Below are 25,796 nucleotides of genomic sequence, written 5' to 3' on the forward strand. Positions count from 1 at the left end.
TGCTGCCTTGCCGCCCGCCGGGCCCGGCTCGCGTCCCGCCCCCGCCCCGCCTCCTCAGCCTCCGGCGTGGGGAGCCGCGCTGAGGCGGAGAGAGCGCGAGGGGCGGCCGGGGGCTGGCGGCGGGGCTCGGTTTCCTCCTCAGTGGGCGGCGGTTGGGCCCCGGCGGGCCCCGCCCCGCCGCCGCGCGCCCTCCCCCCGGCGGCGGCCGCCGGCCCGCGACTGTCACTCAAAGCGGCGGGGCTGAGGCCGGCGGCGGCGGCGGGCGGAGAGAGAGGAGCTACGCCACAGCCCAGCGGCGGCCATTCGTGGAAAAATAGGCCGTCCCGCTCCTCCCCGCTCCGGCTGCGACCGGCCTTCTCCCCGCTACCCCCACCCCACCCTCCGCCTCCTCCTCCTCCTTCTCCTCCCCCCTAGAGCGGCGCCTCAGCGGGGCATTAATGCGGGATGAGCGGTATGTAACCCCCTCCCTCCTCCCTCCCGAGCACACCCCTCCCGCCCTCCCTCCGCTCCTCCCTCCACCCTCCGTCCCCTCCATCCCGCCCTCCCGCGTCCCCCCGTTTCTTCCCCGGGTCCCCCCGCTCACCCCGCCCTTCCTCCCGCGCCCCCTTTCTTCTCCTCCTCCCGCCGTGCCGCCCTCCTCCGTTCCCCCTTTCTTCGCAGCCCTCCCTCCCGTGCACATCCCTCCCTCCTTCATTTCTCTTTGCCTCCCTCCTTCCCTCCCATGCACAACCCTCCTCCTGCCCCCTGAAGCATCGACGGCCACTCAGTGGCCGATGCTTCGGGGGGCAGGAGGAGGAGGAGGGTTGTGGGTGGTTTTCTCCTGCTGTCTCCGGGAGAGGAAACCAAACCTCCCCTTTCTGGGTGTTAACTCTCCAGCCCCCATGGGTTGGGTTTCAAACCACGTTTCTCAGGACTCGGTTCTTTTGTAATAATGGTTTGCGCCGTTGTTTTTACGGAGAGATACGGGCGAGAAGCTGGGAACCAAAAAGGATACGCTTGTAGGTTTTGTTATTGTATAAATGAAGGTGAATAATTAACCTGTTACACTTGATATTTTTGCAGATCAAAAGAAGGAGGAAACTATGCCCACAGAGGGAGAGAAATCTCCCGAGGCAGAGAATAACAACAATAATAATAAAAAAGGGAAAACTGGAGGCTCACAGGTAAAGCACGCGCTCCCAAATTGGGAAGTGCACAAACTATTAGCGTTTAAAATTAAGTGTTCAGCTAGCAGCATTCCCTGCTGAGGGCATCTTTCTTTGGATTGGGTGAAGCCTAGTTGTTGGAGTGCAGTATTTTTACTGTCTTGATGTACTTCTTGATTGCGGTATACAGCAATGAGCTGCTTTCCACATAATAGAGGTCCTTATAAAATTTGCCCTTATTTTTGGAAAAAAACACTGGATGAGCAAGCACATATGTTGTCACGTACTCATTGATAATCATTGGCTTGTATTTAAAGATTATTTACAGAAACATATACTTCCTTATTCAGAGCTGTATCATTGGTCTCTATGCAGAAGCATGTTTTTGTCTGCTTTCTGTGTAAATCTGGATGCTTACTTTTGATGGTTAATGCCCATGCTTTTCTCCTGAATCTGTTCTGTTTTCTCTCTTTCTGGGTAGGATTCTCAGCCTTCACCTCTTGCTTTGCTAGCAGCCACTTGCAGCAAAATAGGAACTCCTGGTGAGAATCAAGCAACTGGACAGCAGCAGATTATTATAGATCCCAATCAAGGGTTGGTGCAGCTTCAAAATCAGCCACAACAGTTAGAATTAGTAACAACTCAGCTCGCTGGAAACTCTTGGCAGCTTGTTGCTGCATCTCCTTCTGCTTCAAAGGACAATAATGTTGCTCAACAGGGATCTTCCGTTGCCTCAAGCGCACCAAGTCCCTCCAGCAGTAACAATGGGAGTGCATCTCCTACAAAAACTAAATCGGGCAATTCTTCTGCAACAACCCCTGGACAATTTCAAGTCATTCAAGTACAAAATCCAAGTGGTAGTGTCCAGTATCAAGTGATACCACAGATTCAGACAACAGAAGGTCAACAAATTCAAATCAATCCTGCAAATGCTACTGGTCTACAAGATATACAGGGTCAAATTCAGCTTATTCCTGCAGGAAATAATCAAGCTATCCTCACGGCTTCAAATAGGACAGCTTCGGGAAATATTATTGCTCAGAACCTAGCAAATCAGACGGTCCCAGTCCAAATCAGGCCTGGTGTTTCCATACCACTGCAATTGCAAACCATCCCTGGTACTCAGGCACAAGTGGTGACAACTTTACCTATAAACATTGGTGGAGTAACCCTAGCATTGCCTGTGATAAACAACATGGCAGCTGGAGGAAGTTCAGGTCAAGTTGGCCAATCCACAGAGGGTGGAGTTTCCAATGGAAGTCAGCTGGCATCTACACCGGTCACTTCTGCCTCTGTTAGCTCAATGCCAGACTCTCCTTCTTCATCGTCCACTTCTACGACCACTGCTTCAACATCTCTAACTAGCAGTGACACCTTAGTAAGCTCTGCAGAAACAGGCCAGTACACAAGCACAGCAGGCGGCAGTTCAGAGCAGCCAACGGAAGAATCTCAAGCAACTGCGACAGACTCTGAAGCCCAAAGCTCCAGTCAGCTTCAGTCAAATGGATTACAGAATGTTCAGGATCAGTCAGGTTCCCTTCAGCAGGTACAGATTGTAGGTCAACCTATTCTACAGCAGATACAGATCCAGCAGCCTCAGCAGCAAATTATACAGGCCATTCCTCCACAGTCATTTCAGCTCCAGTCAGGACAAACTATACAGACCATCCAGCAGCAGTCTTTGCAGAATGTTCAGCTGCAGGCAGTAAGTCCAACTCAGGTGCTCATCCGGGCTCCAACTTTAACACCATCAGGACAGATCAGTTGGCAGACTGTACAGGTTCAGAATCTGCAAAGCCTTTCAAATCTTCAAGTTCAGAACGCTGGGTTACCCCAGCAACTCACCATTACCCCTGTGTCTTCAAGTGGTGGCACAACCATTGCCCAAATTGCTCCAGTGGCTGTTGCTGGTACCCCGATCACCCTGAATGCTGCCCAGCTTGCTTCAGTACCTAATCTTCAAACAGTAAGTGTTGCCAACCTTGGTGCTGCAGGTGTTCAAGTTCAAGGAGTTCCAGTTACTATTACCAGTGTTGCAGGTGAGTGATCTGACAAAGTGTTGCATTGGTTGTTTTTTGTTTGTTTTTGAAATGGTGGGGTTTTGGTTGGTTCTTTTACCATGGTGAAAATGCTAGGCAGTTTTTAATACTTTCAAAGGCTTTTTTTTTTTTTTTTTGTGTGTGTGTGTGTGTGTGTGTGTGTGTGTGTGTGTGTGTGTAGTAGACTTGAAATTTCTAACTCTGAGACTTTATCACTGAGATTCAGATTTTAAAATAGCTAGCACCTCTAGGCATTGAGCTAATATTCCACTTATTCCACTAAGTAGAACTACTTGTATTTGCTAAGACAGAGAAAAGGATCATTTAAGGATAGTTTATAAAAAACCTGTTATGTTTGGGAGGGAATACGAGACTTGAGAGATATTATATGTTTAAAAAAAATTATTAACAACTAGCAATGCAGAATCTTTTTCCAGCAATACTACTTTTCTGCACATGGGGAAATGTAGGATGAGGAAAATGACAGTAAGGGAAATCCTGTGTCAGGGTACACATTTATGTTGAAATTCATTATATTCTCTACTAACTCCTAACGTTGTGCCCGCAAAAGTTTGAGTTTTATAAAAAGATTGAATGGAATGAGGTATGCTTACTCACAACATGATTTCAATGACTTAATCTTTGTTTTAAGAAAGGAAACAAAAACCTTGTAACTGTATATTGATACTTGATGATGATGATGATGAACTTTTGATATGCATTCTGAAATACCTGCTTGGTTATGCTGGCCTAATCTTGGGGAGGAAGCTATTAAAAAGTTCTGGGCTAGAATAGAGAATTTAATCATAAAGTTCTGCACAAGAGCACTGCAGAGACCCACAAGGAAACTTCATATGTAAAATTTGCAAGCTTTCAATTTAGGGGCTCTCTTTGCCAATTTGTAAACTCCTTAGAAGAACTTGATTTTACTTCATATAAGCAGAGGTCTTCTATTTTATTACTTCTAATAAACAACCTTTTGTCAGCAACCCAACTACAATCTGTTATATTATGAAACTGTAAGGAAAAGCTTCTAGTGTCCAGTCTACGTGAATAATGTTGCACCATATTGTCTCGATCTTTTTTTTTGTAGTCATGTGCTATGATATAAACAAAGGATTGTACCCTTTGATTTAAGTACTTCTGAAGAGGCTAAACATATGCTGATAATGAGAAGTTTGCTGTTGGAAGAATTTTGTCAGTTTTAGTGCTCTTTAGCACTTAATGACATGTTGAAATACAGAGAGTTGGGTTGGATGCGTTCAACTTGGTCGATTTAAGGAATGTTTTAGAAATGTTAATCTGGGGTTTGAGAATTAAAAGCTTGACCTTGCGTTTGGCTGTAATGCTTCAAAAAGAAATTTCAGCTCATGGGAATTGACCAACTTCTACAAAATTTTGCGGAATAATTTGCCTTGGAAAATTGTTCTTGATGGGAAGGTGCTGGTTGGCTGATCTTGCTCTAAAGTAAGAAGGGTTTAGAGGAATGGAAGTCCTGCTTTGAAAGCAGATTTGGGGGTGGGACAGAAGAAATTTTCCTATATGCTCTTAGTAGGTTTTTTTTTTTTTCTTCTCTGCTTACTAATGGGTTACAAATGTAGCTGTTCAAACAAGGTATTCTGCATATCATCTTACTCAGTTACCTTGTCTGCACCTCTGATTGTGTGTGGTCTCTTCTGGAGAGTAGATTTGAAGAGCAACTTTTTACATCTGTTGCACTGACAGTAATGCCTCTTGTTTATTTCAATGGAAACTAGCAGAAACATAGAGCACAATGATAGTATTTGGTAAAGCAAATTCTGAGCTACAAAACATTATTTTTCAAAATAATCACCACCATTACCTCTGCATTTCTGCCAATGATGAACAGGAGCCTGCATACCACTCTTCTAGAAACAATATGTGCCAATGGAGGTGACCTACTGTTTCTGTCACCACCTCTGAAAAGCACTACCTATCATCTCACTGTGCTCACTTTCACTGTTTTGTGGCCATAAATGTTCAGCAAGCATCATTCGAATGTCAGTGGGTACCGTTCTTTTTCCATGGGGGAATTCAATTCTGTACTTTTGCTTCATGTGCACTTGCATGTCAGACACCATTCTGTCGGACTGCCCTGCTGCTGCCATCTGTTGCACGCCAACAAAATGTAAGGGAATACTGATGGGAAGGCTTAGTCTCTACTGTCATACTACCAGTATCCCCCTCTGATGTCATGGGCCAACATAATAAATAGGAGGCATTATTTTTGGAGCAGCCCTTGTACATGATCTGAGATTGACAAGGGGGAACGGCGTTAAACTTGAAGGCAGGTTTAGGTTAGATGTTAGGAGGAAATTCTTTATGCAGAGGGTAGTGAAGCACTGTAACAGGCTGCCCAGAGAAGTGATGGATGTCCCATCTCTGGAGGTGTTCAAGGCCAGGTTGGATGTGCCCTGGACTGCCTGATTCTAGATGGTGGCAACCCTACCCATAGGGGATTGGAGCTAGATGATCTTCAGAATCCCTTCCAACCCAAGTCATTTTATGATTCATTTTATTCTGTGATGATTTAGATTTGTTACTGAGGATGAAGGAAGGAGAATTAATCAGAAGTGTGATCCCAGAGAAGTGAAGCCTTAGTCATAGAGCGTTTGTGTGTTAACTAAACTTAAACTGTATTACCATTGAATTCCATACCAACTTAGGTAAGCTACTTCTGTAGCACTTTTATATCAGCAGCTGTGAATCTGCCAATCTTTCCTCCTTATCTGAAGTTCTATTTCTCCTTCTTAAGAACTGAGGTTCTAATAAAGAACTTTGAGAATGTGAGAGTTAAGTTACAGTTTCCTTCTCTAGTTGTGTCTACTGTGAAACTTCCTGATTACCAGTTCTGGAGTAGAGTGGCATGGAAAGGAGAGCATGATGTGCAGCACTGTTTTACTGCTATATCAAGTATTCAACTAAGGGATGGTTATGAAATAAAAAAATTAAGTACTGTGCCTATGTTTGTTAAGTAACTATAAAACAAACCTTTAGCAGAGATAAATCCACTCAGATCAATTAACCTCAGTTAACATCATCTTAATATCAAGCTTGGTACTAGGGCTTTGCAGTTAGAACTAAGGACAGAAAGGTTTCTTAGCTTTTTGAAGAAAAAGAAGGTTGTTGGCTGTCTCTGAGGAAAGATGACAGAATTGGAGCTAGAAACTGTCCAAACCAATGAACTAAGGCATTCAAAGCCTTGGTCTTTCTCTGTAAGTAGGCCTGTGTCTGGGCAAGAGAAAGAGCAGAGGCTATGATTACCCATGCGGATCTCCAGCCACTACCAAGTATTCTTCAGCAGAGAAAGAAAAAAGTACTCTAGAAATTTCTTTTACCTGGCTCCTCATTTTAATAGCCAGATTCTCAACTCTTTAAAATGCTAGTGGCACTACCTGCTTGAGAGGGAAGCCATCTGAATTGCCTCTGACTGCTTTGATGGCAGGAGATCTTGTGCAAGGCAGTGAATATAGGACCCTCTGTTCTGCACTGGTGAGACTTCACCTGGAGTGCTGCGTCCAGATGTGGAGAGACATAGAACTGTTGGAGTGCCTCCAGAGGAGGTCCATAAAAATGATGTAAGGGATAGAACACCTCCTCTGTGAGAACAGGCTGAGAAAGCTGGGTCTGCTCAGCCTGGAGAAGACTCTGGAGAGACCTGACTGCAACCTGTCAGTATCTAAAGGGAGGGTGTATGGGAACTGCTGAATCACGGCATGAACCTCTGATTGATCACCTGAAGTGAGCCATGAGTCAGCCATGGGAGCACAGGTGAAGGCAATTCAGCTGTGCTGCCGGAAGGGGGGAGCCTGCCTGCACCTCTCCTAGACCCATTTAAGAGCTGACTACCAGTAGGGAAGGATCTCTTCTGGAGATCCCTCCTCTGGAGTTTTGCAGTGAGCCCAGAACATAGGTAAGCATTCTACCTATTCTCTTCTTGTTGTTATAATCTGCTTTGCTAACCTCTCTTGTTTGTTTCGTAATTATAACATCTTTATATTCCTTGATTATACACTGGGTCTATAAGAAGGAAGGGGCAGGGTCTTTAGCAGGGTCTGTTGTGATATGACAAGTGGAAATGGTTTCAAACTAGAAGAGGAGCGATTTAGATTGGTTGTAAGAAAAAAGCTTTTTATGATAAGGGTAATAAAGCACTGGAACAGATTGCCCAGAGAGGTAGTGGATGCCCCATCCTTGGAGACGTTCAAGATTAGGCTGGACAAGGCACTGAGCAATATGATCTAGCTGTAGGTGTCCCTGTTCCTTAGACTAGATGACGTTCAGAGGTCCCTTCCAACTCAAATGATTCTATGGTTCTTTAAACATGCTAACGTCTAAACTGCTTGCCAGTTATAAAGAATAAGCTGACTTGTTAAGGGCTATTAGCTTCCTCAAATTCATCTTTTTGTTGCTCTTTTGTATTTTTAAATTGAAGTTTTTGCTATTGTTAACTGAGCAGTTTACTTTTTGAGTACTTTCTGTCATAACATCTGTGGACTGATATTTCCATTCTTTTTTCTGCAGTACCTAAGCTTGTCAATGTCAACTCTTTTGTATGTTAATTGGACTTTCCAGAAGTGGACCATTTGGTACAAGTGAGCAGTGAAAGTAGGTGCTAGAAATGAGCAGTGTGGAGGATGTCCGGAAAGTGTCAGGGAAGAGATTGTGAAGAATTCAACCCATCCATTGATTCAGGTGCTCTAGCTTTGTTAGGAGAAAAGAAGTCTCTCTATCCTTTGAGCAAACCAAACTGATCCAACCAGCTGATTTTCAGGGGATAATAATAATAAAACAACAATAAGTGTATCTCTGAAATAGCTGTTCTTTTATTTGTGCCATATTTCTGTTTTATGAACGTTGTTTTTCCAAATTATTTTACAGAAGGGTAAGGTAGGTAAAGCAATATAACTCTTAAGTAATTCAATGCAAATAACAAGCTTAGCTTAAAATTAACATGGAAATGTTAAGCTAGAGAACTATGTTGGGAAAACCTGTTTAGATGTTTTGAGGTGTTTTTGGTTAGGTTTTTGGGTTTTTTTTTAAATGCTGAATTCTAATAGGGACAAATCTCACAATGGGAAGAAAAAAAATTTCAAGTAAAAGCTGTATTTTGGTTAATTTCTCTAAATTTGTTACTGTTTCCTGTCTCAAGATGTATAGGCTCTGTTGTAAACCAAGGAAGGCGAATAAATGTTTGGTGTTTTTTGTTTGTTTTTAAGTTAAAAGCTCAAGCACGTTATTTCTGGTAGCTTTTGAACTATGTCAAAAAGCAAGGCAAAAGCAAAGGAGTTCTCATCTGTTCACTTTCACACCCCAACTGAATATTCATTATCAGTGAAGAGGAAAGTTACTTCTAACTGTGGGGGTGACTGAGTGCTGATGCCCAGAGAGGTTGTGGTGTCTCCATGTGTGGAGATCTTCAAAACCCATGGTCCTTGGCAGCCAGCTGTAGAGTGGCCTTGCTTGAGTGAGCAGTGACATTGTACCAAGTGACTTTCAGGCATGACTTCCTGTCCACACCTCCCTAAGGGTCTGTGAAGTTTTACAGAAAAAAAAATGTAGAAAGTGTCAGTCAAAAGAAGAATTAAAAATAGAAGGGGGCAGGGGGAGGAAGCCGGATGAGAAAGATGTAGAAACTATCTATTTGAGCTTTAAAGCAAGATCTGTGAATAGTGATTTATTTAAGAGTTAATCAAACCTAAATGCAATTGTGATCACTTGAACGTGCAGGGATCTGTATACACCTGCCTTGCTGTGAGATTAGTACCAGTCATAGCCTTTAGGCAAGCTAGTTCTGTACAAAGTGAAGTGCATTTTTGTGTTCTCTGAGTTCATGTTTTATATGTGATTCCCTGTGGAATGGAAAGTCTGTGGTATTAATCAGAAGTAAAATAGATGGTGACTTCATGAATTTGTCCCAAATAAGCTTGGGTTCATGCAGGTAATAGGCAATTCTCTTGCCTTTTTTTCAAAGCTTCTGTTGCGATAGGTGTGGATGCAAGATCAAAAGATTCTCCCTGTCTCTTAAAATAAGATAGCCTTTGCCTTTTTAAAGCCTATTTTCAATTCCTTTTATTTGCCCAAATGTGTTAATTGACAAAAGTAATTTGTTTTAGTATTAGATGGTTCTAAGAAGAATAATTTGTCAAGCCATTTTCTTTTGGTGAACTAATTTACTTCATCCCTCATTGTGTTGATCTTGGAGTATATTTGTACTAACGATAGCATGAGTATTTGTGGGTGCTGATGAATATGGGGTGAAATAAAACATCAGTTTTATTAAGACCAGTTACACTGTAAGAAAACGGTGACAATTCATGTTTTGTCTGTAAGGGTTTTGTGTTCTGCCTGTTCTTATGCTGGGGTGGTCAGTAGAGGTCTCAAGCTTCTTTTGAATTTGTTCATTGTTTTTGCTGGCAGCAGAAATATACAGATCCTCTCCTACTGGTGTGAACAGTGGCTTTACAGAATAACTTAGTTACTTAGGAAAAAGAGTTAATAGGTTGAAATTGCGTCTATCTTAATTACGTTTCTTGAAATAATTTTGTTATATGATGTTTAGCTTTTCTTACTGAGTTGTTTTTGTTTTCAAAACATGAAGATAAAAGTTACAGCTTTGTTATTTACTTGCTTTAAGCAAGAGTTCCCAGATCCCACCACCTTGTGACTGAAGTCATTTTAAGATGAGCATTGATGTGGCCTGAATGATGGGGAATTGGTAGTTCGTCCATCAGAACAAAATGGAGGAATGGCTTGTGTTCAGTGGAAAGGTTTGCTGCCTGGCAGCACTGCGACTGGGGAGTTTTAAGAGACTTCTATAGGGATGTGCTGTGGATTCTAAAGCAGTTGTTACTGACTATGTGAGTTCAATACTAAGTGTTGTCATTAGAATGCTTGAAAAAATGTCATGAGCCTCATTCTTTGCTTTCATAATTTCTAGTAATGTGAGTTTCTAAGGCTTTTTTCCTTCTTGACAACCTACTTTCATTCTGCTACTGTTAGTAGTTGCACAGTTTGCCAGCATCTTAGTTCTCATCCTGTCTTGTATTTCTCAGGTTTGTCTACATCCATCTTATGCTTTGTTTTCCCTTTGCTTCTTTATTGACTCTTCTTGTGTGAGTCACTAATTCTGACTTGCTGTTCAGAAAAAGAAGAGATTGTTTACATGTTATTACCATTCTGGTTTAGACTTCGCAGGAGAGTTTGAAGGATTTAGTATAATGTTTCAAATAGGAAAAAGTATACAAGATTAAATGCATGCAACTTAAAGACTGTGAGTCAAAGGTGTTTCTAATTAAGTATTTAGTTTCTCATCACATCTGATGTTGATTACATACAAAAGTAATCGTTTTTCCCACTCTTAAGTGATTTGCTGCTAACATCTTCATGAGCCAGAAGTGCTACTTATACTTGATCTTTGAATTATTTTTCTTCTATGAACTTATCCTTTTTTTTTTTTAAGTCCATTTTTTTTTTTACGTGTTCACTGCTTGTCTGAAATAAATACACTGTCTTAATTGTTGCGTTAAGGACCTTTTATTTAGTGTTCTCAAACTCTTCTATCATGAGAAATTGAACGATCCTTTGGACAACTCACAATCTGCTGTTATCTCATTCTTTTGTGTTAGTTACCAAGGAAGGGAAGGGGTTTAGCCTAAAGTCCTAGAATGTTACATCTATTTCATTAAATGAAAGTATATTTTCATGACAATGTAATCATTGGATCTCCTTGCTCATATTAGTGTGACAGTGAGTATGTATAGAGTCATAAGATAGTGAGTTGAGCAAGGAGGGGTAGCCATAGGCAGTGACAACATGAAAAGGGTTTAAAATAGCCATATTTTTGTAGCTGCAAACTGGCATGTATAATTACCCAGCGTGAGAATCAAAGGAACTAATGTATGGTGATTACTTGAGGTTTTTAGAACAACATCCAGCGTTTCCCTGGATGCTCACTGGGAAGCAAGCTGTGGCAAACACCTTGAAAGAAACACAAGCTACAAACCTGTGGGATCTGTAATAAGAAAGATAAGTACAAAGAACTGAGCTGTTTTCTACAAAGGCAGAAGAAATGCAGGATTTCTGCTTAGCTTTTGCAGTTTTTAATGTTACTTGGCTCTGGGGATGTAGTTGGGAAGAGTATCAAAACTTACTGTACTTCTTCCAAAGTCATGAAAGGTCACTTGCATCTGTTCTCAGGTTGCCTTAGCTGAGAACTGTTGCGGAACCTCAGTGTTCTGAATGTTCTAGTACTGGTGTTCTTTTCAAATGCTTCAAGGTAATTAGAAGCATTTAGTCTTCTAATGACAAAATTGCTGTGTTGGATTTTCTTAAACTGAAATTGAAAATAGTGGTAGAAGGAATTTAACGAGAAACCTTGCTGATGACAGCAAATGTTTGAGTAGGCAATGGTAGTTTAAAAATAAAGTATTGATATGCTGTTCTGAACTTTGTGTGAGTGTACAATCTTCCCATTCAGCTAAATGGAGAATAATCTAGTAAAAATGCCTCAATAAAAGAACACTTGCCTTTTCTGTGAGTAGCAAGGTGTAACTTTATTGCTGCTTCCATGGAAAGCAGGAAGGGGAGGTATTTAAAATACTTGCTTTGCTCATAACTGCAGGGTGAAACAAGTTTCTAATGAGCTATTTCTATGCTATCATCTTCTAGAATTAGATGCTAGTTCTTAAGCTTTTCAAAGAAAAGCATCGTTAAAACTATTTCCCTATTTTATATTCTTAGAGTGTTTCAACAATAGAGGTTATCTCTAAGAGTATCAGTTCTTGCCCTTACCTCTTTTGTATCCTGTTGTCAGAAACCAGGATATATACAGCAAGAAAAGAATAGGCTGAATTTTCTTATTTAGAAACTAGCAAGCAAGCATACAATTATGAGTACTGCACAAGTTCATCAGATTGTTAGTGTTTTAAAGCAAAATGGATTAAATACACTTAAACCCATATTAAGCCAACTACTTGTTTGTCTGTTACAGCTGTGTAAAGGAAGAGAAAAAAGAGATGAGAGAGAAATTATACTCAAAATCTGATTTCAGTAGCTTCCTTGGTGCAATGTGCATTGTCACAAAGTTGCTTCACAAGATTCTCATCGTGGTAGATGTGAGAAATTGGCTCTTATTATCTTAGTACATTAAAATGTTGGATGTTAATGATGATTACTTAATATCTAACTATATTATGTAATGGGACAGTGTGTTTTTAAGGCAGAACATTAATTTCAAGTATAAAAAATATCATTATGAAGAAACAACTAATCTTTCAATGGTCAGTAATTTTTTTTTTTTAATGGATAAATTCAGTTAAAGTTATTTTATTAATATGCTATAGCATAGTAGTCAGAGCTATGTATGAAATGTCATTGTTATGGTTGTTTTGCTCTTCTCATGAAATTTTCACCAGGACAAAAGCACTGGACGTCCATAATCTTCTGCTGAAACAGCTTTGCTTGGGGTATGTTTAATAGTTTTTCTTAAGAATGGAGTTAGGTGTGATGTTTGCTACTGCTGATGCTGGCTGACAGCATCGTATCTTGATCAGCCAGTCATTGGTAAGCCATTCTTATCCCAGCACATATTGTCATCTTGATAATTTGGGAGACTAAGTATCATCCTTATTTAAAAAAAGAAAAAAAGAAAAAAAAAAAAAAAAAAAAAAGGAAATGGCTGCTTAATATCCTCTAGTGGAAAACAGCTTGGCATATGTGTTAGGTACTAGTCTGACTTTCTTTAGTTTATTGAATGGTTTCAAGTGCTGATGTGTCCAATTTTCTGAATACTGAACACTGAAAGATATGGGCTTTGGTTGACTTGTTCTCTTGGCTGTTGGCAAGAAAATGTGTGAAACATCAAGCTCTTCAATTTGTTCTGTATCAGAAAGAAAGAGCAAGTAAGATTTACTTTTACAGGGTAACAATGTTGCAGAAATACTGGCAGAACTTTCAAAGACTTCTGTCCTACAGATTTACATGGCTCTTAAGATGTAGCTCTCCTGGTCCTTGCCTGATAAAGGCAAAAGATGACATTATAAATAAATAAATTGGTCTTCATTGCCAACATTTTATTTTTTTAATTCTGAACAAATTATCAAATGTTGTCTGAATTAGTCTAAAGTCAGCTAACTTCATTTCTGTTGAAAGGATTTTCCACTTTCCATGTACATACCTGCTTACTAATGCCTCTTGTGCACAGAGGCACGCTTACTTTTATCTTTATCAATATAAAGATAGCATCACATGTGACCTAAATGTTTACTTCAAGGACATTTATGAATCTGTTAGTCTAGCATGGACATGAGAACATAAAATGTTAACTAGCTAAACTATAGTTAAAAGCAAAAACAAACAACAAAAAAACAAAACAAACAGAAAGGACAGGCTACTGAAACCTGAGCTTATTTTTTATTTTTTTTTTTTTCTTCTCAGCCTCCTTCTGTGCTTTTAAGATCAAACTATTGCTATTTGCATCATAATATTCAGAAGAGGAATCAAGATGCTAAAAACAGACTTGTGAGAAATTCCAGAAAACAGTATTTTGATTTCCATATGGCGGAATTGTGTAGGATCTGTATGTAGCTTCTTTATTGTTACAGTTAGTCAGGTATTGAGCTCTTCTGGTCGGATTGTAGAGACTGTCAGCAAACTTTTGCTCTCTTGCCATTCATTTTAAAGTAAAGGGGAAGAGATGCAAGAAAGGACTGAGACGCATTCTTTTGTGGTTATGAGCTGTATGTAGCTGGGAATTGGGATGTGGTAGTGGAATACAGAGAGATGTTCACTTAAACTTCTAAGGGCTGCGTTTCTTGCATCTACTATTAGTTTGCATGCAGCTTACCTGACATTGTGCAGCACTGTTGGTAGTTGGATTTTCAGTTATCTGTCTGCTCTGAGGTTTAGTACATAGGGAACTACTATTTTCCGTCTGCAGAGAAATGTTCTTGAGCACTTATTCCCAATACGTTTCTTTATTTGATTGTTGGTGGGTTTTTTCAATAAAAAGGAAAATAAGTTTTTCTCGAACTTTAGCAGTAGGATAACAAGACATTTTTTTTTGATTGCTGCTCCTTCATAGTAAATTGAGCATGTTTTCTTTTCTGTTGAAGCCTGTTAAAATCACAGCAGCAATCCAGAATACCGAAGTTCTTACCTTGCTTTGACTGTAACCTCTACTTGGTTGCACAATACCAAGTTTTGTGCAAATGCAGCACCATGTTTATTTTCTTACAGTGTTCCTGTATAGGTCTTTCTGTGTTGTATTTGACATAGCTCTTTGTTGTTTAACAGTAATAAAGATGAAATAGGCTTTCTGTTAAATGAAAAGTAATACTAGCTGGAACCTTTTTCTTCTGTCTGAAGATATTGAGGTGACTTCAGGCTGTGCTAATGCACTTGTAAGAAGCCTAGCAGTTTTTAAGTAATTAAAGTATCTTCGTGAAATTTCTTAAGCATTGTATTGTATCTTTGTGTTGCCAGTATTGTGAGGAAACATCAGTGGTAGGTGGATGGTTAGACTAGATGATCTTGGAGGTCTTTTTCAACCTGGTGATTCTATGATTCTATGCATATGATTCTTGTACAAAGGGGAAAGCACTTAATATTCTTTAAGGTATTGAAAACTCTTGAACTACTTCTGTCTTAATCCTTATACTTTTAAGTGGTATTTTTCATAGAAGCTGCTTAATTTGATGCTCATCATTAATTTTTGAGTACACTATTCCATTTGACATGGGAAGAAAGGTTTCTGTAGAGAAGATGCCAAGATTGTATGAATATTGCCAGCTTGGGCAACAGGCAAAAGATAGAAACTTGTTGCATTGTCAGTATAGGAAGCAGAAAAGAAAGATGTCAGTGCAATGCTGCAGTTTGTATTGGAATTTGTTTCTGCTTCTGTAATGTCTGACCACATTGTGCTTTGATGGCCCATATTTCTTGAAGTAGTCGGTTGAATCCAATTCCTTTTTCTCCAAATTGCTTTTCTCTGAAGATCACATGGGTCCCTTGCATCAACCATTGTGCAGTTTCTCTTCTGGGAAATATATTTCCCATTGTCTATCATTTCTTTATCAAAACTTTATAAATCACTTCTTCAAGGCAAAAGATGAGGCAGTATTATCTGCATACTGTTTTAGTAATACCAAATAACATTGTCTTCTGTGTCAATACTGAAAGTCACTTTTGTCTCTCTGTCACTGTTTAATTTATTAATTTAACGACTCACCATCTCTCATGTTTAATTTAGAGACATGATTTTCACTTTATTCTTCAGTTTAAAACCTTTCTAGCGGGTGATGTTGGAAAAAGAAAGATTAACTGTGAAATATTGCAAAAACTGCAGTTGGGGTGTGCAGGGGAGAAGAAGAAGTGAGACCTCTTTCTTCCACTGCATTGTCTTGACAAGTTTTTTAATGGATGAGTTGATGTGTCACCTCCAAAGCAGCCTGTCATTAACTTTATTTTAGTTGTCCTGTAGTCATACGCATTGAGTTATAAATATCGCTTGCAATCTTCTTCATTTCTGGAGTGTGCAGTTAAACAATGCCTTGGGTTTGTTTTGGTTTGGTTTTTGTAACAGTAATCAGTCTGACTAGCTACATTTTGCTATAGATTTTGCAATAAGGTTCAGGCTGCTGTCATTAATGCTGCCATCTCTTTAACTGCAGAATAATAACTGGCTGCACAGCAGCAACAGGAACTTTATGCAAATTGTTCTGGGGAACTGAGTACCAGAAACTAGAAGTCTCCTTAGTCTTAAATTTCTCTTCCTTCCTAGATCTGTTTTCTAAAGCTTCTGCGGATCATCAAAGTTACAGCCTTTTCCCTTTCTGTCCTACTTGTCTCAGCGAATAGTTTTTCATGCTTACTACTGTAGGAGAACAAGAATAGGAGTGTGTGTGCAATGTCTTATAAAAGGAAATTTGTTCTCATTTGTGATGGATAACCAAGCCTAGTAACAGTGATCTTTAGTAGTAAATCACCCTGTAGAAATCATTTCTTAGATAGCTAATGCATTCTATCTTTGTCATCTAAGTTGTATTATGTGTGCTCTTATTTTGTAAGTTAGCTTTGAAAGTTGACGAAGTGATGCTGAAGACTATTTGATCCTGTGTTGTGTGATACTGAGTATTAACTCCTTAAATGTTTAAGGCTAGTGACTAAAGTCACATAGGTTTTTCTATTTGTGAAGTCTGAAAAATGTGTGTAATGTTTTTAACTACTTTCAGTCATAATCACATATACAATATTCTAATGAGTGGGAGACTTACTGCACTTGATTTTTTTCAAAATAAATACTATATCAGGTTGCTTTGTTGTTTTATTTGACCACAGGACAGCATACAGTGATTACTATCCAAAAGAAATAGAATAAAATGAAGTCATTGATGTCAGTGTTGTAATATGTGGTAGCATATTGTAGTGACCTCGAGTTGTGACCTGAGACAGCATGTACAGTAGTTCAAATTCAGTGATTTTTGTTGATCTGAACTGTTTCACGGTTTCAGAAAAATCACTGTTAAAAAAAAGTCACAGGAATATTATGAAAAGCTGTCTTCTACAAGCAAGTATAAATGTGCAGTGACTACTTTGACAACTCATCTGTAATAACACAGATGAAGTGAAGTGTGACTTTGTTTGTTCCTTTATTTAATAATTTGTTTAGACTTCTGTCTGAAATCTGTGTTGAAACATGAGACCTTTTTTACTGCAAGGCTTGATTATGAACGGTGAGCTACAGTGATACTGAGCCTTGTGGTTTGGAGTGCATCAGAAGGAAATAATGTTAAGAGATTTTAAGAGAATTTTAGCAGAACTTTTAGAAGGTTTTAAGTGATATTTTTATGCCCTAGTAGCAAGTCATGTAAAGTGACACTGGGTTATTCCTTTGTGTATAATAATTCTCAACTACCTGTTTTTAAAATCAGCATGTTTTTTTATATTAAAATAAACAAACTAATTTATAACCAAGTCAGCTATTTTTTCCTAGAAAGTATCTAAATTTTGTTTTTGTACGCTTTTAGCTGACTTGTATCAACAGTTAATACCTCAAGTGTTGTGTGTTTTTCAATAAACTCGACTTAAAAAACAAACAAACAATTCCTCATCTATCTTTACCATTATTTTCCAGCTTGTGAAGACTCCTTCCATCAGAGTAGGAAGAAAAAATGTAGCAGTACATTCATAACGTTCTAGTTCATTTCATCTGGCTACCTGTACTGATAAGCTCTCGTACCATTCCATAGATTGTACTGTGGTGTATCTAAGTTCTGTTTTTATCTCAAGGGACAGTAGAAGCTTTGCTTACACAGGATCACAGAATCACAGGGTTTGAAAGGGTCCTCTGGAGAGCATATAGTCCAACCCCCCTGCTGAAGCAGATTCCCTAGAGTAGGTTGCAGTGTTGGGGCCTAATAAACCTACTCCATCTCTTGTGATTGCTGCAGCTTTTACTGTAGCTCCTCACTGCAGAGACTAATATTCTTCTCTAGCAAAGTAGTGCTACTGTTCTTCTGGTTTAAGTTCTTGAAAATTTCTTGTTTTCAGGATGGTACTCGTTTTTGTCAATCCTCAAGTCTCAAGTGACTTTCATTTTCAGTAATTTTTTTACATGCTGTGTATCCTTTTTTCTTCCCTTAATAAGTATAATTGTAAAAGTCAAAGCCTTTAGTGTTCCATTAGTGGATCCTGGAATGTAGTTTAAAAAAAAAAAAAAAAATCAAAACCCTCTATCACTCAAGACTGCAGTGATTCCACTTTAAGATCTAGACAAGAGCATGTTCTGATTGCTTTAGGTGGGCTTTTTTTGGTGTTTTTTCTTGGAGGGAGGAAGATCTCTAATTTTTCTTCAAAAGAAAAAACAATTTCAGTTCACCTATAGTGTACTTATTTTACTATCTTAGAAACAGAATAATTTTTTTTTTTTTTTTAAATACAAGAGGAAAACATTCATTTCTTTTCTTTCCTGTGTGCTACTATTGTGCTAGCTTGTTTGGCTGCATTTTCAGGAGTTCAAAAAAAAAAAAAAAAAACCTCCAGGAATTGCAATATTAAACTTCTCAGGATTTTCTTTGCAGGAATATATATAATTATCATGTAACTGTGCTTATTATATAACCTTATTTTCAACATTTTCTTTTTTTCTTTGTTTCTGCTGTTTCCTGTACACTTATGAACAGCTTCTCCTGAGATGTATTGCTACATTTGCTTAATAAATAGATTAAGGCTGTAGGGTGTATCGTGTTGTTCAAGGCGGTCCTCACATGGACCACACAAGTATGCATTGGAGAGCAAATGACAAAGATAAGGGAATGTGCAAGATCAGTGAAGTGTGTCAGTTGTGGTGCTGAATGTTATGAAGAGATGTCAGAAGACTCTTGTGTGGTTGTTGTCCTTTGATTTAGGCTGAAAGTTGGTTCGTGTCAAATCGGGGAATGTAAGATTTTTAGAAATGCCAAGCAGACTTTCTCATAAATGCAGATTGCCAGATCTAGAAAGAATTGTGTGTTAGACTCTCTTCACTTTAGAAGTAGTCGTGAAGCTAAAAAAGTTCTTAAAAACTGCTAGTGAGAACAGTAACATAGGCCACAATACTTGTCTTCAGCTTTTGTGGTGACAATCGCTAGGCTGCCATCATTTGCAGTGCTGGCACTGTGGATTAAATTTTGCATCTTGGGTCTCTTCAGCACACTGAGAGCAGTTCATGTTCTGCAAAAGACTGCAAGTGAATCTGCCAGTTCTCTCAATTTATTTACCTTTGACTAACTGAGAACTACAGCTGGTTTCTAACACAACAGTTGTTTCCTTTTACTTCCCATTTGTATGAAGACAATGAAGTTTTGAAAATAGCAGTATATTAATGGGTTTTTGTCCTGTTTCTGTTATTGGCAGGACTGGCATTTGGTTTTGTCCTACTGCAGCTGGAAGTTATCTCTGTGTCCTATTATTTGTCATGTTATTTTCCCAGATACTAACATACTAACTTTTTAAGAAAATACAACAGTACTCTCCTGCTGAAGAAACTTCATTTCTTGCCTAGAGTACTCCTTATTTTGCTTGTAGATCAAAACAATCAACCTGTATGTCTTTGACTGAGAAAGTCGATGAGATCAATAAGCTTCTGCAATGAAACTAAATTGTTAATTCATCAAGTCAGTCTTAATTCCATTTAATTCATTCAAGCTCATTCAGTAGGCTTCTTAAAAATGTATTTCGTTCTGCAAAACAAAACAAGTTCTGCTATGCTAGCTTGTTCGAGTCTAGTCCTATAATATTTCTTTTTCTCTGAACCAAACAGGAACTTTCACAATGGTGATTCAATGCAGTTTGTAGGAGAGGAGACAGTTCTATATATGTCATAAAAGTATCTTTCAAATTGAGCTTTTAGTTTTCTGAATGTTGATGTATTTTTCAAGGCAAATAGATTTAATAATTCTAAGATTTTGTTATCTCAGCTTTTGAGGGGAGAAAAAGAGAACTTGTTAAACTTGTCTACATTTCTTAGTGTTGTTCAGCATTTTGTAGCATCATATTGTTCTGATAAGAAATTATGTTAAACAGGGCCATCTAAGCTTGCAGGTGCACCTTCTGGCGCTGCTTAAGTAGCTGGATTTAATATTTGTTTTCCCTTAACTACAAGTGGATTTTCTTTTCTGTAAGATGTATGGAATTAATTTGTACACTTACTGAAATGGCCGAGAAATTGTAGAATCTTTTTTCCTTATTTTACAGGTCAACAGCAAGGGCAGGATGGAGTAAAAGTGCAGCAGGCTACCATAGCACCTGTTACTGTAGCGGTAGGTGGCATTGCTAATGCAGGAATTGGTGCTGTTAGTCCTGATCAGATAACACAAGTGCAGCTGCAACAAGCTCAACAAGCTTCTGACCAGGAAGTGCAACCTGGCAAGAGAACAAGAAGAGTTGCGTGCTCATGTCCCAATTGCAGAGAGGGAGAAGGAAGGTGTGTATAAATGTTATTAATGCATCTTTTCACACTTTGTCATTTGGGCTTCTAATTTTCTATTGTCGTATACTTCTTTTTGTGCTGTCTACTGGAAAGTACGTTTATATATTCCTTTTAAGACAAGGGATTATAACTATCATCATGAAGTAATTTCCTACAACAGTTAGTAATGTTTTGGAATAAAATTGTTTACCTGTTTATATTTCTTCTTTTTAGAAGCAGCAATGAGCCAGGAAAAAAGAAGCAACATATCTGCCATATTGAAGGATGCGGTAAAGTTTATGGCAAGACATCTCATCTTCGGGCGCATCTGCGCTGGCATACTGGTGAAAGACCATTTATATGCAACTGGGTTTTTTGTGGCAAGCGATTTACGAGAAGCGATGAGTTGCAAAGACATAGAAGAACCCACACAGGTTGGTCACCCCTCTCTATGTACATAATGGCTTGTGTCTGGATCGTAGTGGCCACATTTAAACAGTGATATTGAAGGCCTCAAGGTCTCTGAAAAATACTTTTACGTATAAATAAAGGAGCTCAAAATGGAGGAAGTGGTTGGCTTCAGTTTCCTCTTTGGGAAGTTTCCCTGATATTTCAGATGATGATAAAGGAAGCTCTCCTAACAGTTCAGATTAAAAAGGCAGACCTTTTAGAAACTAAGAATGTTATTAGCCTGCATATTTTTAGCCCTCAATAAAGGTAATTTTTGTGTGTTTTTTTTTTTTTTTTTAATCCACTCAAACTTACAGCTGCAAAAGATTGTACTCAAAGGAAACCTAATGATATTCAAGCACTGTCAGAACTTGTTAGTATGGTGAATTTTTCTCTCAAGTTTGATTTTTATACATTTTTATGAGACATTATGGAACTCTGGGATTCACATCATTGTAATCTAAATAAAAGTATGTATTTTTTTAATGCTATCAAGTAGCATTACTTAATCTGTCAGAGTTATGGGAGGTGAGGCAAATTCTCTTGTGATCTGAATTTCAAACTACTCACTAGATAGTCAGAGCATAGCAAATGTTTAAGAATGTTTTAATAGTAAAGAATGGCTTGCCAAAATCTGAAAAGACCTGAGAATCAAAGTAGAGAAGAAAACATTTTATCCTTTGAAAAATATTTCACATGTTCAATAGAAAAGGGTCAGATTGAAATGGTCAAACAAAAATTGTTCTGTGCTCTTTTGCTAATATTTTGGTTTTGTTTTTCTTTTAAAAAAGGTGAAAAGAGATTTGAGTGCCCAGAATGCTCTAAAAGGTTTATGCGAAGTGACCATCTATCGAAACATGTCAAAACTCATCAGAACAAGAAGGGTGGTGGAACAGCCCTTGCTATTGTTACCTCAGGAGAACTGGACTCTTCAGTTACTGAGGTTCTTGGTTCTCCAAGAATTGTCACTGTTGCTGCCATTTCTCAAGATTCAAACCCAGCAACCCCTAATGTTTCAACAAACATGGAAGAATTCTGAAAGGATAATTTATATGGACGCCTAGTGCTGCACTTAAGTTTACATGCCTTTCAGGATATGGAAGTGAGCTTGTAAAGTGGATTATGGAGAAAGAAATTGTGTTATCAGTCTTGACTTCTGTAAGTGTTCCAGGTTGGAGGGTCAGCATGGAAAGTGTACACTGGTGCAACAAGGCAAAATTTCAAAAATACAAACAGCGCAAATTGATGTACTGGATAAACAGATGGGGAAATATTATTTCCATACTGTACTTTTTTTAGTTATATGTCTGTATATCATGTAATGATTTTAAATGAACTTTTCCCTTCTATTTTGGCATTGTATGTTGATGTGTTTGTAAAATCAGATAATATCAATGTAAAACAGGGTGGACCGTGACTAGGGTTAATATCATTTTATGAAGGTACTTTGTTTTTAATATGAATTTGTAATATTTTCATGATAACATCCTTTTCCCATAAAGCACAGCAAAACTGAATACAGACTGAACAAAAGGGGAAATAGTTTAGGTTTTTGCTCAGTCCACAGAACGTGTTAGTTTATTTTGGCCGTCTTTTCTCGAGTTTTAGAATTACTCAACTAGCAGCTGGATGATACATGCTGTGAGGTGGATCTGAGGTGGACCTCAGATTTATTTTGACCACTACATTATAGTAGTGCGTATAAATGACAATCAGTGAGTTCTAATTCCTCTCTTTCTTTGGAGAGCTAAGATTATGTAGAATTAGTGTATACAGTAGGAAGAAACACAACTGTAGAAAGATATTAACATAAGATTTTACAAAACTAATGGTGTCTTTATGTAGGAGGAAGAATGAATATGGCAACTTTTGGGTCAATTTTGAGTATTTCATATTTTAAAGTATCAGTGGTCTGTTTCTAACTCATAGGTAACAAGTAATAAAGTCTCAATATTTAAATGTTTTAATTTTGTTAGAATTCATGGAAACAATCAGAGAATTGTCTCCATGAGTGCTGTAAATCACTCTCCAGTATCTTCTTTCTATGATACTAGCTATTTTCTTGTGGTTAATGTGCTGAGTTCTTTATGCTTTGACTTAATAGCCAAAGAGAAGAATTGATTACCACATTTTAACCAAAAAAGGCACAAGTAAAAATTTTCTCTCATTTCCCCTAAATGTTACTGTCTTTATTTTCTCTTCTTTCTTGGGCTGGTAATAAATATCTGTTACCTATTGAGTCTTACATTGAGACTCCAACCATAAAACAAAATGGAGAAAGGGGAATACAGTTATCACTTCATATGGCTTTTGATTTGAAAGGTTTCTTCATGTTTTCAGATGAATTGGATCAGTAGGAATACAGAGGATATAGAAAGCAGCAGCAATGGAAATCTGCAGTTCGTATGTGAAAACTCCCACATTTAAAGGGAGGAAAGATGGCCAACTATTTCATACTCAGGATTTTGAATTATTTCCCACAGTCATAAATGTAACTTTTTCCACATATAGTCATTTGGTGATAATTCTCATGACCACTATTTAAAAAAAAAAAACCAAAAAATATGCCAAAATATTTAATGTAACAAAAGGAAGTACAGTGTAAGAAAGATAAGATTTTTGTTTGTTTTCCTGCAAATTAACGAAGGAAGAATGTGTTTGGTAACTGTTGGTTTGAGACACATAACAGATACCCTTTGCATTCTCTCTCAAAACTTCTCATCTGAATACTTTATCAATCTTGTGGTGTTTTGTGTATTTTTGAAGCAAGAAGAGTACCAATCATTGTTTACACTGTGTACACTTTAGGCCAGCCCTTTGTAGCAAAATAACAAACTGAAGGTATTTATACTTTCAGTTTACATTAAAAAAAAAAAAAAAAAAGCTTTGAGATTAAAGAAAAACAATTTTACACTGTGGTTATAAATTTCAAGTTTCTTAAAGCTTTTGTAGACTTGTAACAGTCTTTAAATTTTAGTTGGGTTTTGTACATTTTTTTGTATATTTTATTTAAAGTACTCTTAACTGATGTATCTGGACTTAAAACATCAGACTCAATTAGATGTTACATTTAATACAGATGAACATTAGGTAGTATTAACTGTTAATTTTATTATATAGGAATTGAAATGTCAAATATATATTTTATCATTATGCTTCACAATCAGTGCTATACGTTTCTTTATGCAAAGAAGAGCTTTCCTAATGTTATTACCATGTTTCCTAGAGGTTAACGATTTTTGTAAACTGAAGTTATGACCATTCTGTGCGACCATTTCATAGGTAATTTTTTCATGCATACTTGTGTATGCTGATAGGAAACTGAAATCCTTTTTAATTGGCAATGGATCCCTAATCTAGAAGTATCAAAATCTAAATCTAGTTGGCTTCTGAGCATCTAAAGTACGTTAACTTGTGTTAGCAGGTGCACATTTTACCACTGGAATTAGAAACATTTTGATGGTCTGTTCTGCAAAGCATCCTGAATCCACTTTTCTGTCTTAAAAGAATCGTAAATTTCAATGTCCTTTATTTGACTCAGTGGGATATAGCTGTTGTAAGTAATAGGGCACAGATGTGCAGTTGTATCTTGTTTAATGGCATTTCACTGTTCATTCCCTTTGCCACCGTTAAAAGTTTTGCTTTATTGTAATTATCAGTGCAAAGTGTATTTACCATGGTAGAACTCCGGTGTTAGAATAGTTATTTTCTTACAATATGATTTCTTTGGTTAGATTTGTGTATGTGTTGCCGATTACATTAGAAATTGGTGTTAAGTCATTATTTATCACATTCTTTCATGAGAGCAGTAATAAAAGTGTGTAATCTAGGAGAAAAAGTTAATTTGTCAAAGTTAGGTAAGCATGATGTTTAGGTCCTATTTTTCAATTTTATAACTGTTTTACTGCAACAATATTTGTATTTAAGTCTTCATTTTAATGCCTTGTGGTGTTTTTTTTTATGCATGTCACTGAATTGTCATCCCGCAAGAATTGATGTGCAGCATAGGGTGTTAAATCTACATAATGATTTTGAAACAGAAAAATAGTTGATGGTTAAAAAAAATGTAAATGTTTTGCAAAAATTCCTTATAAAAAGTTTTGTAGTAATATTTCACTTGTAAATTTTTCTAAGAAAAAAACATGGAAAAGGAAAAAAATGAAAAGAGTAACATTTCCCCTCATCTAGAATTTAGAACTTAATTCTGCCAGCAAAGCCTGTAAGGCATTAATTTGACACTTTTACAATGCTGATTTGTATGATTTTTTTGGTGGGTTTGGAACTAAAATCATGTACAAGTTGTTGCCTGCAATAACATTTTGCAAGTAACCTATTAAAATTCCCTTGAGTTTAAAAGGTTTCTTCATTTAATTACTTATATAGCAGCAGTGAATTATGTCCCAATGATAATCTGTTCATCGAGAACACCAGAAAGCAAATGCTTCTCAATGGGGAAAGGTTGGCAGCAGCTTCTGGATTTGTGTAATTAAGACCTATGCTTGATGGTCAGCATTTCCCAACTGGCAGGCTCTTAGCAGGGAAATAAAACAGCAGGCTCCAGTTGGTGTGGATTCAGTTCTGTTTGTTCAACTCTTGGGAATTGAAGTTATTCCTGCCCATGCTGAAGGAGTGACAGAAGGAAAAAGCTTCTCTAAGGTAAGGAGCAGGAACAGTCGTCTGGTGCGTGCGCACACAAAAATGAATTGATAGAGAAGTAGATGATCAATGTGTCATGATTGCATTGCTGAAAGGAAATGAACAATGAGGCAATGGAAAGCTGAAGGAACTGACTTCAGCTTGTAGAACCTATATTGAGCTTTATTCTTAGTGAATTGTAAATGGGTTTCTGCACTGTCTTGGACTAAAAAAACTTCAATGGTTACTAAACTGCTAATTACTGAAGTAGAATAGCTGCTAGGTTTGGGTTTTTAAGTGAAATAACTTCTTTTGAAGGTAAGCCTTCAAAAAGTGCAGTAGTCTTGCAGAGAACGTGTAGTAATATTTTTAGAGAGAAAAGAATAAGTAACTAGAAGACCACTTGCTTAGAGAAAATGGTATTTAAAACTTGTGATTTTTGGTGCTGCAGGATAGAATCCTCTTCTAATTCCTGCGGTCACATTACTGTATGTTTAAAATACTGCTTTTAAGTCACATTAACCTTCTAATGTCAAACTTAACTAACTGAAGTCAAAA

The 25,796-nt window shown here is 37.9% G+C and overlaps 1 protein-coding gene across 1 annotated transcript; it reads left to right on the forward strand.

Moving 5' to 3' along the window:
- The first annotated feature begins 237 nt into the window (after positions 1-237).
- SP4 (Sp4 transcription factor) lies at positions 238-25,796 on the forward strand. Its single transcript, XM_048951098.1, has 6 exons — positions 238-451; positions 1,063-1,163; positions 1,627-3,184; positions 19,940-20,168; positions 20,388-20,587; positions 21,395-25,796. The coding sequence occupies exons 1-6, from the start codon at positions 445-447 to the stop codon at positions 21,640-21,642; spliced, it is 2,343 nt and encodes a 780-aa protein (XP_048807055.1). The 5' UTR covers positions 238-444; the 3' UTR covers positions 21,643-25,796.

This window comes from Lagopus muta, chromosome 7 (assembly GCF_023343835.1).
Source record: "Lagopus muta isolate bLagMut1 chromosome 7, bLagMut1 primary, whole genome shotgun sequence".
Classification (NCBI taxonomy): domain Eukaryota; kingdom Metazoa; phylum Chordata; class Aves; order Galliformes; family Phasianidae; genus Lagopus; species Lagopus muta.